Source organism: Varanus komodoensis, unplaced genomic scaffold (assembly GCF_004798865.1).
Source record: "Varanus komodoensis strain SLA01 unplaced genomic scaffold, ASM479886v1 scaffold46_1, whole genome shotgun sequence".
NCBI lineage: Eukaryota > Metazoa > Chordata > Lepidosauria > Squamata > Varanidae > Varanus > Varanus komodoensis.
Window position 1 is genome coordinate 293541 of NW_025336043.1, and position 11248 is coordinate 304788.

At 58.5% G+C, this 11248-nt stretch overlaps 2 protein-coding genes across 4 annotated transcripts in view; both read left to right on the forward strand.

Moving 5' to 3' along the window:
* Positions 1–11248, forward strand: part of MAN2A2 (mannosidase alpha class 2A member 2) — a 38056-nt gene that overhangs the window by 17316 nt on the left and 9492 nt on the right. The gene's annotated exons all lie outside the window — the stretch shown is intronic.
* UNC45A (unc-45 myosin chaperone A) lies at positions 135–11126 on the forward strand. Of its 3 annotated transcripts, XM_044444834.1 has the most exons (19): positions 135–319; positions 981–1017; positions 1104–1279; positions 1737–1829; positions 2404–2571; positions 3444–3612; positions 4078–4248; positions 4326–4497; positions 6220–6520; positions 6637–6731; positions 6848–6989; positions 7732–7872; positions 8132–8259; positions 8889–8955; positions 9050–9163; positions 9312–9427; positions 9515–9632; positions 9718–9873; positions 10238–11126. In XM_044444834.1, exons 3-19 carry the CDS (start codon positions 1268–1270, stop codon positions 10499–10501), a joined length of 2427 nt encoding a protein of 808 aa, XP_044300769.1. In that variant the 5' UTR covers positions 135–319; positions 981–1017; positions 1104–1267; the 3' UTR covers positions 10502–11126. The 3 variants fall into 3 exon arrangements, with proteins under 3 accessions (XP_044300769.1, XP_044300768.1, XP_044300770.1); XM_044444833.1 differs by lacking the exon at positions 1104–1279 and having other exon boundaries at positions 255–319; XM_044444835.1 differs by lacking the exons at positions 135–319; positions 981–1017; positions 1104–1279 and having other exon boundaries at positions 2408–2571.

An 11248-nucleotide genomic window follows, 5' to 3' on the forward strand; every position in this document is an offset into this window, starting at 1 on the left:
AGGGCGCGGCCCGCCCCGGAGCACGTGCTCGAGGAGGCTCCGCCCCGCGGCGCCCGGGCGCTGCCGGGAAGCGGCGGCGCGCCCGCTTGTCGTCACGCGGCGCGCCATGGAGGAGGAAGCGACGATGCCGCCGCCCGCGCCCGCCGCGCCGCAGGCCTCGGAGCTCCGCCGGGAGGGCAACGCCTTGTTTCAGGAGGGCCGCTACGAGGAGGCGCTGGCGGCGTACACGCGAGCACTCAGCCTGTGCCCCCCGGAGGCCCGGCCCGGCCCGCAGCGCGCCCTCCTGTACCGCAATCGCGCCGCCTGCCACCTCAAGCTGGTGAGTCGCCGCCGCCGCGGCCCCCGGGAAGGGCTGCTGCCGCGGGCCGTCGGCGGAGGAGCTCCGCGTCCGCCGCCGCCGCCGCGCCAGCCGTGCCCTGCGGTGAAGGCCGCGCGGGCGTCGGTGGGGCGCGTCGCGCTGGCCCTTGATGGGCTCGTTCCGCCCGCCCTGTGGGCTTCCTTGAGCCTTCCAAGACGCGTGGCGAGCCCCGAAGGGCAGCAGAGGGGTCAGGCGCTGCTTGCGTGGCTCCCCGGGGCCCCTAGCCCTGCTTGGAAACCCCGTGGGATGTCAGCCCTGGGATCTTTTATGCTGGCGCAGGAGTTCCGTCTCTGCGGATGTGTTGCTATTTCCTGCTGCCTTGCCCTGTGGAAGGCCCCCTGCCTGGCCCCAGAGCTCTTGAATGCAGCACTGAAGCAGCAGCCCCAGAGAAGCTTTTGTGAGGGAGCTCCTTTTTTAAGTTTAAAAAACTAGGCATGGCCTCACCTCCTGAGACCTGGGTACCAGAAAGGCACTTGGGGTTGTCAGTGACAACCCGCTGACCGTGATTTTGGAGTTCATCTTCAGTGCTTCTGGACCTGTGATGCTCCCCCTGTAATCCTTCCACTGATGAGGGGCTATGGCCTTTCCTTTTACTTGCTCATATATTTTGTCTCTGTTGCAGGAGAACTACACCCAAGCCGAATCGGATGCTTCTAAAGGTAAGGAGTATGTGCTTGGCCTGTGCGCATGTGTCTGTTGCTTTGGGAGCCTCTTCTGCTCCTTACACATTTTTGCCTGTACACAGCCATAGAAGCTGATGGGCGTGACGTAAAGAGCCTCTTCCGTCGCAGCCAAGCTCTCCAGAAATTAGGCCGCCATGATCAGGCCATCCTAGATTTGCAGAGGTGTTTGAGCTTGGAACCCAAGAATAAAGTCTTCCAGGAGGCTCTGCACAACTTTGGCAGCAGCATGTGTGAGAAGGTGGGAGACAGCCTCCTTATAACAGCCTTTCGGACGCTTGTGGCGTGCTGCCACGTGTCTCTTCGCGCTTCTCCAGGCCAAGCATGCCCAGTTCTTTCCATCTCTCCTCACAGGGCTTTGTTTCCAGTCCCCAGGTCGTCCTTGTGGCCTTCCTCTGATCTTTTTCTCGCTTGTCTGTATCTTTGCATATGGTGCCCAGAGCAGGACACAAACTTCTTTCCAAAACAGCCCATTTGTCTATATTAGCCAGAACTATTATTGCTGACTGATGGCAAAGACTCTCTGGGGTTTCAGTTAGTGATGGTTCCCATTGTTGCCCTGGAATGGTCCAGAGAGCCTGTGCCTGCAGAGCAGGTACTATGTCACTGAATCTTTGTCTCTCTTTGTTAGCCACTGGTAATCTTGATTCCAGGCTCACAGTGAATCTAGTTTCTCACCAGTTACTTCTTTGTCTCAGATGAGAGCCATGTCCAGTACCGACTCTAAAGTGGAGCAGATGTTTAAGCTGTTGTTGGACACTGAAGAAAAAGATCTGGATAAAAAGCAAAAGGTAGCTTTCTGCCTGTTGGGGATGGATCTTGTTAATGAACAGACTGGAGATCTTTCATTTGTAAATATACAACACATGTATAGAATTTTGCATCTTAAAAGTCTGTTGCATTTGGAAAATTATGCATGAGTAAATTCCAGAGGTATGGTAAGCATTGTGCATTCCCAGTTATTGGGAGATCTAAAATCGCGGTAAATATGTATTTGCATGATGGTTTTGTTTTCACTGAGCAGTGAACCCAGGATGTTCTCTGTACATGCTATAGCTGCACATTTAATAAGCCCGATCACATGGCTTGGTTTGGGTGGGTGACTTGGTGTAAGTTACAGTCTTGTAGTGAGGGCCCCACAGCTGTGGCTCTTTGGGTCTGTGTCCCCTGTGGGCATCCACCCCATGGCTCCTGGTGCTCCATAAGAATGAGATGAACATGAGCGAGTTCCTCTGGAGCAGGATTTCCACGGATCTCCTGCACAGCCTCAGCTGTGTGTCTGATCTAGGAAGGGAGATGCTTTAACATAGGAAGTAGCAGATTGGGGGGACGCTTGTGGGACTGAGCAGTTCTCCCTCTGGCCAGGCAGCTCAGAATTTGATCGTTCTGGCTCGAGAAGAACCTGGTGCAGAGAAGATCTTCCAGAGCGACGGAGTGCACCTGTTGCTGCGGCTGTTGGATTTGGGCCAGCCGGATATGACATTGGCAGCCCTGCGGACCTTCACTGGCCTATGCCAGGGGCATCGTTCCCGGGTAACAACATGTTGGTCATTATGCAACCGAATGATTCTTGTTTTAAGCGTAGTACCTGTTTCTTGCCAGAAGACAGTTTTATGCGCAACCTGAGTAGAAATGGTTGCTTGAGCCATGATCTCATGTGTGAGCTTGACACAGTTGGGGCAGCCTTCTTACTGAGGTTAGCCCTGGCTACATGCGTTTGATGCATGGGAGGGACCGGGAACAATTCAGAGTGCCTTTTTTCCCCCTTGTCCCCCAGCATGGGGCTCCTGAAGGGAGGTGGAGGTGGCTTTCTGTCCCCTCAGGCTGGCAAAGGGTGTGCAGCAGCAGCGGCCCTTCACCTCTGCAGCCCAGTGCTCAGGAGAAGTTTCTGGCTCGTCTCCTTGACCAGCACCAGGCAAGTCCTTTGCCATTTTGATGTAGGTAAAGGAAAGGGTTGGACCTCTGACTTCTTTGCTTGTTGGATTTATATCCAACCCTTTTTCTAATAAAGTACTCAGTGCAGCACACAGCGGTCTCTTCCTCCTGCCCTCAGCAACAGCCCTGGGAGGAAAGTTGACTGAGCGTCTGTGGCTGGTCCAGAGCCACCCAGTAGCTGCCATGGCTGCATGGAGAACAGAACCCAGACCGCCTGCGTCCCAGGCCCGTGCTCTTCACCGCTGCACCACTCCTACGTGTTGCTGTCCCCTTGGAAAACCCAGACCCTCTCACTGCCCGAGTGTGTTAGCTCTACTCCGAGGAATCCAGGGGCACTGGTAGAGCTACCTGCCAGAGGGACAAGTCCTGGGTTATGGTTGGGAAGGGGGACTGGGATTGACCCAGAGGAGGAAGTGGTGAGAAGGGCCTGGATCGCTCCCGCAGCCTCAGGATGGGCGCTTTTCTTGCAGACTGCGGCGATCCTGGCCCAGCTGGGGCCCCAGCGCCTCCTTGCTGTGCTGGAGGTGGAGGATGAGCATGTCTCTCTGGCCACCCACAATCTGCTTCAGGTCATGTTTGATGCCCTCAAGGAGGGTCTCCAGCGGCTTGCACCCAAGAAGGAGGGTGCTCTGGTGTTGGGTGAGTTTCTGGCTGCTTTCCTGCCCTTGTGAATGGGGCTTTGCTAGCTGGTCTTCTTTCAGATGCCATATGTTGTGGTCAGTGTGCCTGCAAGGGAAGGGAGTAAGGCTTCTGTCAGGTCTAAGACCTCAAAGTCCTGAGGTTTCAGTGCAGGCGTACCCTCGAATTAGGAAACGCCGTGAACTCTGCTTGCCACTGGGCTGCAGTCTGGCCTGCTCTCATTGGACTGCTAGGCTGCACGGAGGCGGCAGAGTCTTTGAGGCTTCCCACCCAGCTTGTTATCTGTCCCCCCATAGATGCTGGAGTTGCCCAGGGTCTCCCTGTGGTTCATTCTGAGAGCAGTGTCAGTGAGCGGCTTGTATCAAGTTGTGCCAGTCTGTGGGGAGAGGGGGGAGGTTCGCTCCTGGCCAGGTGGGGGCCCCGGGTGCTGATTCCCACTCCCTCCCGGTGGCGCAAATTGCACAGATGGCTCTGAGGAGCTGAAAATGCTGCTCAAGTGTCTGCTGCAGGCCCTGACTCAGGGCAGCATCTCCTCTTACGGCCGCGACGGCATCCTCAACCTGCTGATCAGTGTGGTTCCCCGGAAGTCCCTGCAGACTCCTGACAACAGCCTGACCCTCTGGGCCATTGACCAGGGTAAGACTGCCTCCTGCCCCCCCCCCCCCCCGTTACGGAGCCTGTGGGGGCGGCACTGAGGATCAGGGTCCTTGCAGGTCTCAAGGAGATCCTGGAGGTCGGAAGCACGGTGCGGCACAGCGCCGGAGGCCTGCGGGTGACGGACAACACCCACATGAGCGCTGCTGTCCTGCTCAGCAAGCTCTACGGGGACCTGAAGAGTGACGGAGAGCGGGAGAATTTCCACCGGCTCTGTGAGGACTACGTCAGGTAGGTCTGTGGGCAGCTTGGGGTAGGGGACTCCCAACTAACCCTGAGTTTTGCCAGAAGGCATGGGGGTGACAGGAGTGGGGGTGTGAAGTGGGTGGGGGTGGAAAAGGGCTTGCCTGTGAAGATCGAGACCAAAAGGGCAAATCGAAGTGGCCCTTTGGAAGTCCAGAGCAGATGTAATAAGTCGCAAAGGATTCTGGAAGCTTTTGACAGGAATAACCTTGAAGATAATCTTCGTAAGTCAAGTACTGCTGATAGTTTTCAGATGGAAAATGGAACACGTCAGGGATGCCCATCATCACCACTTTTATTTATCCTGATTTTGGAAACTTTAGCTACAAAAATAAGACAAGATAAAAAATAAAAGGTCTGAAGGTAGATGGAGAAAAATATAAAATGAAAAATTCTACTGATGATATAGTATTGAGCTTAAATTCACACCTATCCATGCAGTATATAATAGCTCAAATTGAACAACTTTGGGGTTTTTTGGCTGTAAAATTAATAAGGAAAAATTTTTAAACTTACAACAAAACAAGAAAAGGAAAATATTTAAAAGAATTTCAGGATGTGAAATAATTTCCAACTCAGGTAAGTACTTGGGAATAAATGTGGCTGAACAGAATAATAAATTATTTCAGGGCAATTACAAAATAATGTGGATGAAGGTTCAAAAGGATCTGCAGAGATGGTCTAAATTAGAAGTGTTATGGTTGGGAAGAATTTCCATTATAAAATGAATGTTTTACCCAAATTGATTTTGTCATTTCATATGATCCCAGTTTTCATACAGGGAAAAATCCTTCAAGAATGGCAAAGACAATTAAATACCCTTATTTAGAATGGGGGAAAAACAAGCATTAGATTTAAAGTACTACAAGATGAAAAAATAAGATCTCATAGTATCTAATATCAAGTGATGATATTCTGCAGTTGGCTTAGCTTGGATTACAGATTAGATAATAAATTCTAATGAAAAATTAGTGAAATTGGAAACAGATTTGGGAGAGAGAATGCATAATTTTCTGTGGGCTAAGGAATCAAGCAAAAAAAGAATCACTAAGAATACGCTGCTGAATATTGTACAGGAAACTCTGCCAAGAGTGTGGTAAAGTTATGTAAACGTGATAACAGCAGCTAGAGTTGTAGCAACAACAAAGCAAAGTAGAAGACTGACTAAAGACTGGAAACACAAATTAGCCGGGTTTGCAGTAATGGCAAAACTAGGTACGTTAATGTAAGACCTGCTGAACAATTTAATGATGTGGAAAGCCTGTTTTATACAACTTACTTAATAGAGTTTGTTAAACTAATTGTTCTATAAGTTTCTATTGAGTACTAATTAACTAAGTGTAAAAGAAAAAACCAATACTGTTTTTTGTGATTTTTTAAAAATCTTTGTACCATATGCAATTTTTGTGTAAGATCCCTTGGTATCCTTTTTCGTTTTCTGCATTCTTTTTTTATTAAAATAATTTTTAAAAGAAAATTGCTGGAGTGTGGCATTTGCCATCTTCCTGCTGCAGACAGAATTTACGATGTCTGCTTGGCATCATGACCCTGGAGAAGGACTTGAGCCTCTTCAGCAGTGGGTAATTGGTGCTAAGGGGTGTTGATTGTATGTAACGGGTGGCTAATTCTGTCGGGATGGAGCTCTGCCGTGCACTGCCTGATGCGGGCCGCACCCTCCCCCCCTTCCCCCCCCTCCCCTTCCCCTTCCAGGGGCTGGTTCCAGGACGAGAGCGTGCCTGGGAAGCTCCGGGCCATCCAAACCGCAGCAGTCCTCCTGCAGGGCCCCTCCGAGGCCGGCAACCGGGTGCTGGAGCTGAGCGGCATCATGGAGAGCATCCTGGCCCTGTGCGCCTCTTCCCGTGAGGCTGACCAGTTGGTGGCTGTGGAGGCCCTGATCCATGCCGCCGACAAGGCCAAGCACGCCTCCTTCATCTCGGCCAATGGCGTAACTCTGCTCAAGGAGATCTACAAGCACAGCGACCGGGACAGCATTCGCATCCGTGCGCTGGTGGTGAGGCTGCGGGCCCCGGGGGGCTGCGTCTTCTGGAGCGGCGGGGGGCCTGGAGGCAGGCCCGAGCCGCCCTGCTCCTCCCCAGCTGTGCCTCCTCACGGGGTTTCTCCTCGCAGGGCCTCTGCAAGCTGGGCTCGGCCGGAGGCACGGACTTCAGCATGAAGCAGTTCGCAGAGGGCTCCACCCTGAAGCTGGCCAAGCAGTGCCGCAAGGGGGGGCGCGTCGGGGGGGGGGGGGGGCTTGTCTGCACGGGTTGCGCCCCTGCTCGGCCGGCCTCCCTTGGCCCGAAATTCGGGCTGTCCTGACCGGCGGCCTCCCCACACTCAGGTGGCTGTGCAACGAGGCCGTCGACGCGGGCACACGGCGCTGGGCAGCAGAGGGCCTGGCCTACCTCACGCTGGACGCGGACGTCAAGGAGGAGCTCGCGCAGGACGGGGCCGCGCTGCACGCCCTCTTCCAGCTCACACAGGTAGCCCTTGCGCGGAGCAGGAGGGTGGGGGCCTGCCCCTTCTTGCCTCTCGAGGCTCGCCGTGGCGCCTGCTTAGGACGACCGTAGGGTCGCCAGCTGCTGCCTCGTTGCCCGGTCAGTGGCCAGGAAGCACATCGCCAGAGAGCGCTCCGGCATGGCGGCTCGCAGCACCCGGGGGGGCGGGTGTGGCGGGCAGGCAAGGGGGGCCATCCTCGGCCCTTTGTGGGTCGGAGATGCACCAGCGGGGGAGCCGCCGGATCTGGAAGGACCGTGTCCGGGCTGTACCGCTTTGGACTGCAGGTGGGGGTTGCCTGACGGAAGCCTCTCTTGCCCCACTGTAGGAATCACTGTGCCAGCCAGGGCTCCTTCCTTCCTTCCTCACACTCCTCCGTGGGGCATCCAGCCTCCCAGCCGCCTCTGGAGGCTGGAGTGATGCAGCCGGGGCTGCCTCAGGGTGCGTGGCTCGTGCGGGTGCCGGAGGCAGGACAGGCCCGTGGGGGAACTGGCATCTTTTCTGGTGCACTCTAAAGAGGCAGCCCCCAGGCAGCTCCCGTGCATTCCTGGCGTCTCATAGCCTGAGGGTGCTGAGGCCCGTGGGCAGTTCTTGCAAGCAGGTCCGCCTCCTGGGTGAGGCGCAGGTAGTCTTCCGGTGGCAGAGGAGCAGGTCAGGGACACCGGCCTGGGGAGCCGCTGACTCACCGCCCTGCCTCTTCCCTGGCTCTTCCCTGGCTCCCCCCTGCAGTCCGAGAACCGGAGCTTGCTGTTTGCGGTGGCGTCCACGCTTGTCAACTGTACCAACAGCTACGACCAAGAAGAGCCGGACCCCCAGATGGTGGAGCTTGCCAAGTACGCCAAGCAGCACATCCCCGAGAAGCATCCAAAGGTGAGGAGGTGCTGGCAGAGCTTGTGGGGCCTTGCAAGCCTGCCAGTGCCACGGGGCGTGTGCCCGGGCTTGGCTTCCCCTCCCTCCCCACCCACTGCCTGCCCAGGTCAGCCATCCGGTCCTGCCAAGGCTGTGGATCGGGGTGGCAGGCCTCTGGAAACACGAAGCTTGGGGACGGGGGGACAAGATGGAGACAGGGTGGGCTTGGTACCCCCCTCCCGTGCATTCCTGAGCCCCCTGCCTTGTCTCCCCCATCTAGGACAAGCCAGAGTTTGTGCGCAGGCGCGTGCAGAAGCTTCTGGCTGCTGGCGTGGTGTCCGCTCTGGTCTGCATGGTGAAGAGTGAGAGCCCACCCCTGAGCGCCGCCTGTCGGGAGCTGATCTCCAGGTAAGGCCTGGCAGTGGCGTGGAGCACCTTCTGGAGTGGGTTCACTGGCCCGGCCCTCTTGAGGACCCCTCGTGGGGCGAGCAGCAAGGAGCGGCTTGTGGCCCCAGAGGGCTCTGTGCACGTAGTACTTTCCATGATTGAAACTCCACCGGCAGAATGCAGGCCGCGACGAAGAGCCCGGTCTCTTGGGGCGACCGCTGCTGTTTGCCTGTCTGCACAGTGATGGTGGCAACTCCCAAGAGCCGTCTCTGGACCATTCGCCCCAGAAATGGGAATGGTGGGCACCACCGCGAGAGGGCCGTGAGTTGGCTGCCCTGAAGTTGAAGCTGCCCAAAAAGCGCCCTCAAGCCGGACCCCCAGTTTGTGCTCAGACTTCCTGCCACCACCCAACGTGGTCCTTGGTCTGGCCACAGGCCAGCAGGGCTGGGCTCAGTGGGACCGGTGGACTTGCACCTCGGAGGGGCAGCGCCTTGCGCTGTTTCTGGCCTCTCCCACCTGTGGCTGTCCAGCCGCCTCCATGGCGAAGAAGGGGCAGTGACGGGAGCCTGCTCCCTGCTCCAGCCTGTCCCCACAGCTTGGGTGCTGGGGGCTGGGTGGATCTGTGACTGACTGGTGCCTTGGGCCTGCAGGGTGTTCCTGGCTGTCGTGGAAGACCCAGAGGACAGAGGAGCCGTGGTCGCTGCTGGAGGGGGCAAGGTGAGCATCGCAGCCGCTCCCCAGGCCTGGCTCCGGCTCCGCGGAGCAGATCGCGGTGGGGCTGACCCGGCCGGCCTGCTCTCTCCCTGCCCAGGCTCTCATCCCGCTGGCCCTGGAGGGCACCAAGGCAGGGCAGACCAAGGCAGCACAAGCCCTGGCCAGGATCGCCATCACCACGGCTCCCGAGATGGCCTTCCCAGGAGAGCGGGTCAGTGTGGAGCGGCATGCGCCCGGGGTGGGGGGTGCGTGGCCAGGTCCCCGGAATGGCCTGGCCGGCAGCGGGAGTGTTCGCTGCCCCCCAGCTGCCTCCTCCAAAGGAGCGGGCCGCTGCCTGAGCCTGGTGCTTCCCCGTGCAGATCTTTGAGGTGGTCCGGCCCTTGGTGGGCCTCCTGCACTTGAACTGCACCGGCCTGCAGAATTTTGAGGGGCTGATGGCGCTCACCAACCTGGCTGGGACCAACGAGCGGCTCAGGTAAGGCTGCTGTGCGTGCCCTGGGGCCGGGGCCGGGGCCGGGCCGGGCCGGGCCGCCGCTGCCGCCTCACGGCTTCCCTCACGCAGGCAGAAGATCGTGAAGGAAAAGGCCGTGCCCCTGGTCGAGGGCTACATGTTTGAGGAGCATGAGATGATCCGCCTGGCGGCCACGGAGTGCATGTGCAACCTGGTGCTGCACCCGGAGGTGAGCGGGGGCGGCCCGCTGGGCTGGGCCCGGCCATGCCGGCCCTGAGGAGGGCTCCCCCCACATGCGCCCGCCTTCCCCACAGGTCGCCGAGCTCTTCTTGGCTGAAGGGAGCGACCGGCTGAAGCTGCTGGTCCTCTACAGTGGGGAGGAGGATGAGCGGCTGCGTCAGGCGGCTTCTGGGGCGCTGGCGGTGCTTACGTCACTGCTGCCTCCGATCTGCACCCGCATCCCTGACACGGTGAGTGCTCCCTTGGCGTGCGGCAGCGAGTGGTGGATCCGCCGTGCCCTGGGGGCCGGGTGGGCCCATAAGGAAACGAGGGAGCTGTGCTGGCCTGCTCCGCCCGGCTGCTCCCCTCTCCTCCATCGCTCTGTTGGTGCGGAATGGGGGGGCCCCGGGCAGGCCATGGGGCGGCGGAGCTCCTGCTCCTCCTCTCGCCACGGCTGGGGCCGAGGGGCCCCGTGGCTCTTCGTGACCCAGCAGCACGGCGTCCTTGTCCTCCCTGGACGCCCTGTGGAGCTGTCCGGGCCGGCCCCCATCTCTGCGCGGAGCGGCGGCACACGAGCGGCTCCCCTCCAGCCCCTGACTGCCCCCCTCTCTCCAGACCACCGAATGGCAGGTGATCCTGCAGGCTCTGCTGCTCAGCCCTAGTGTGGAGCTCCAGCACCGCGGCGCCGTGGTGGCAAGGAACATGGTGGCGGCGGACCAGGAGGTGGCCGCGAAGCTAATGGAGAGTGAGACGCTGGAGATCTTGTCAGTCGCGGCCAAGCGGGGCGACAAGCCCCAAGTGGCCCAGGCCGCCGCAGAGTGCCTGGCCCAGGCCGTGGCGTACGGCTTGATCAAGGCCAGCCCCACCAGCGGGCAGTGAAGCTGTCTTCTCGCGGCCTGTGCGGACACACGCGGCTGGTGCTGGGCTTGCTGAGCGCTGGGTGCTGGGGCCAGGGAAGGCGCGACTGGGCTCTGCCGGCCAGGCCTGCCCGCCCTGCCCGCGGCCTGTGGGCACCTTTCTCGCCTGCCGGGGCTTTGTGTGGCGATGCAGCGGACGGCTTTGGGCAGCACACGGATGTTCGGGCTCGTCTTTCTCTGGGAACGTCTCTCGCTGGCACCGCCGTGACGGCATGATGATGGCGGGCAGGTTCCACGGGAGTCCGGCTTCTGCGGAGGGCTTGGGGGCCGCTCGGCCGCTGCTGCGGTGCACTTCCTGTCAGCTGCCGCTGGAGGGCACTGCTTGTGTGCGGCACTCGCCCCCACCCCGGGGTCTGCGGCCCGCTTCCCTCCCGCTGCCTTGTGAGCCGGGAAGCTGCCTTCCCACCACGCCGCCCTTCCACTGCTGTGCTTGACTGCTGAGTCTCCTGCTGTTTGCATTCCCGGCCCTCTCTGGCAAATGAGGGCTTCCGTTACGAGCAGTGACACTTCAGGGACAAGTGGCGTATTGTACGGAGCTAACAAGGAAAACTATGCAAATATTCCTTTCTGTAAAGCAAATTCACACAGTTCTTGAAGTTACAGTGTTTGAATGCCCCAAACGAGCCAAGTGGTGATGGCCTGGAACTGAATTGGGAGGGAAACACACACTCTGTCCCAGCAAATCCAGTCAATTTACTGGCTGCAGTCG

Excerpts from the sequence above, each read along its gene's own strand:
- UNC45A (XM_044444834.1), top strand. Across the intron at positions 6,521-6,636 it reads TTCGCATCCGTGCGCTGGTG|GGCCTCTGCAAGCTGGGCTC; the intron begins GTGAGGCTGCGG and ends TTCTCCTCGCAG. Across the intron at positions 6,732-6,847 it reads CTGGCCAAGCAGTGCCGCAA|GTGGCTGTGCAACGAGGCCG; the intron begins GGGGGGGCGCGT and ends CCCCACACTCAG.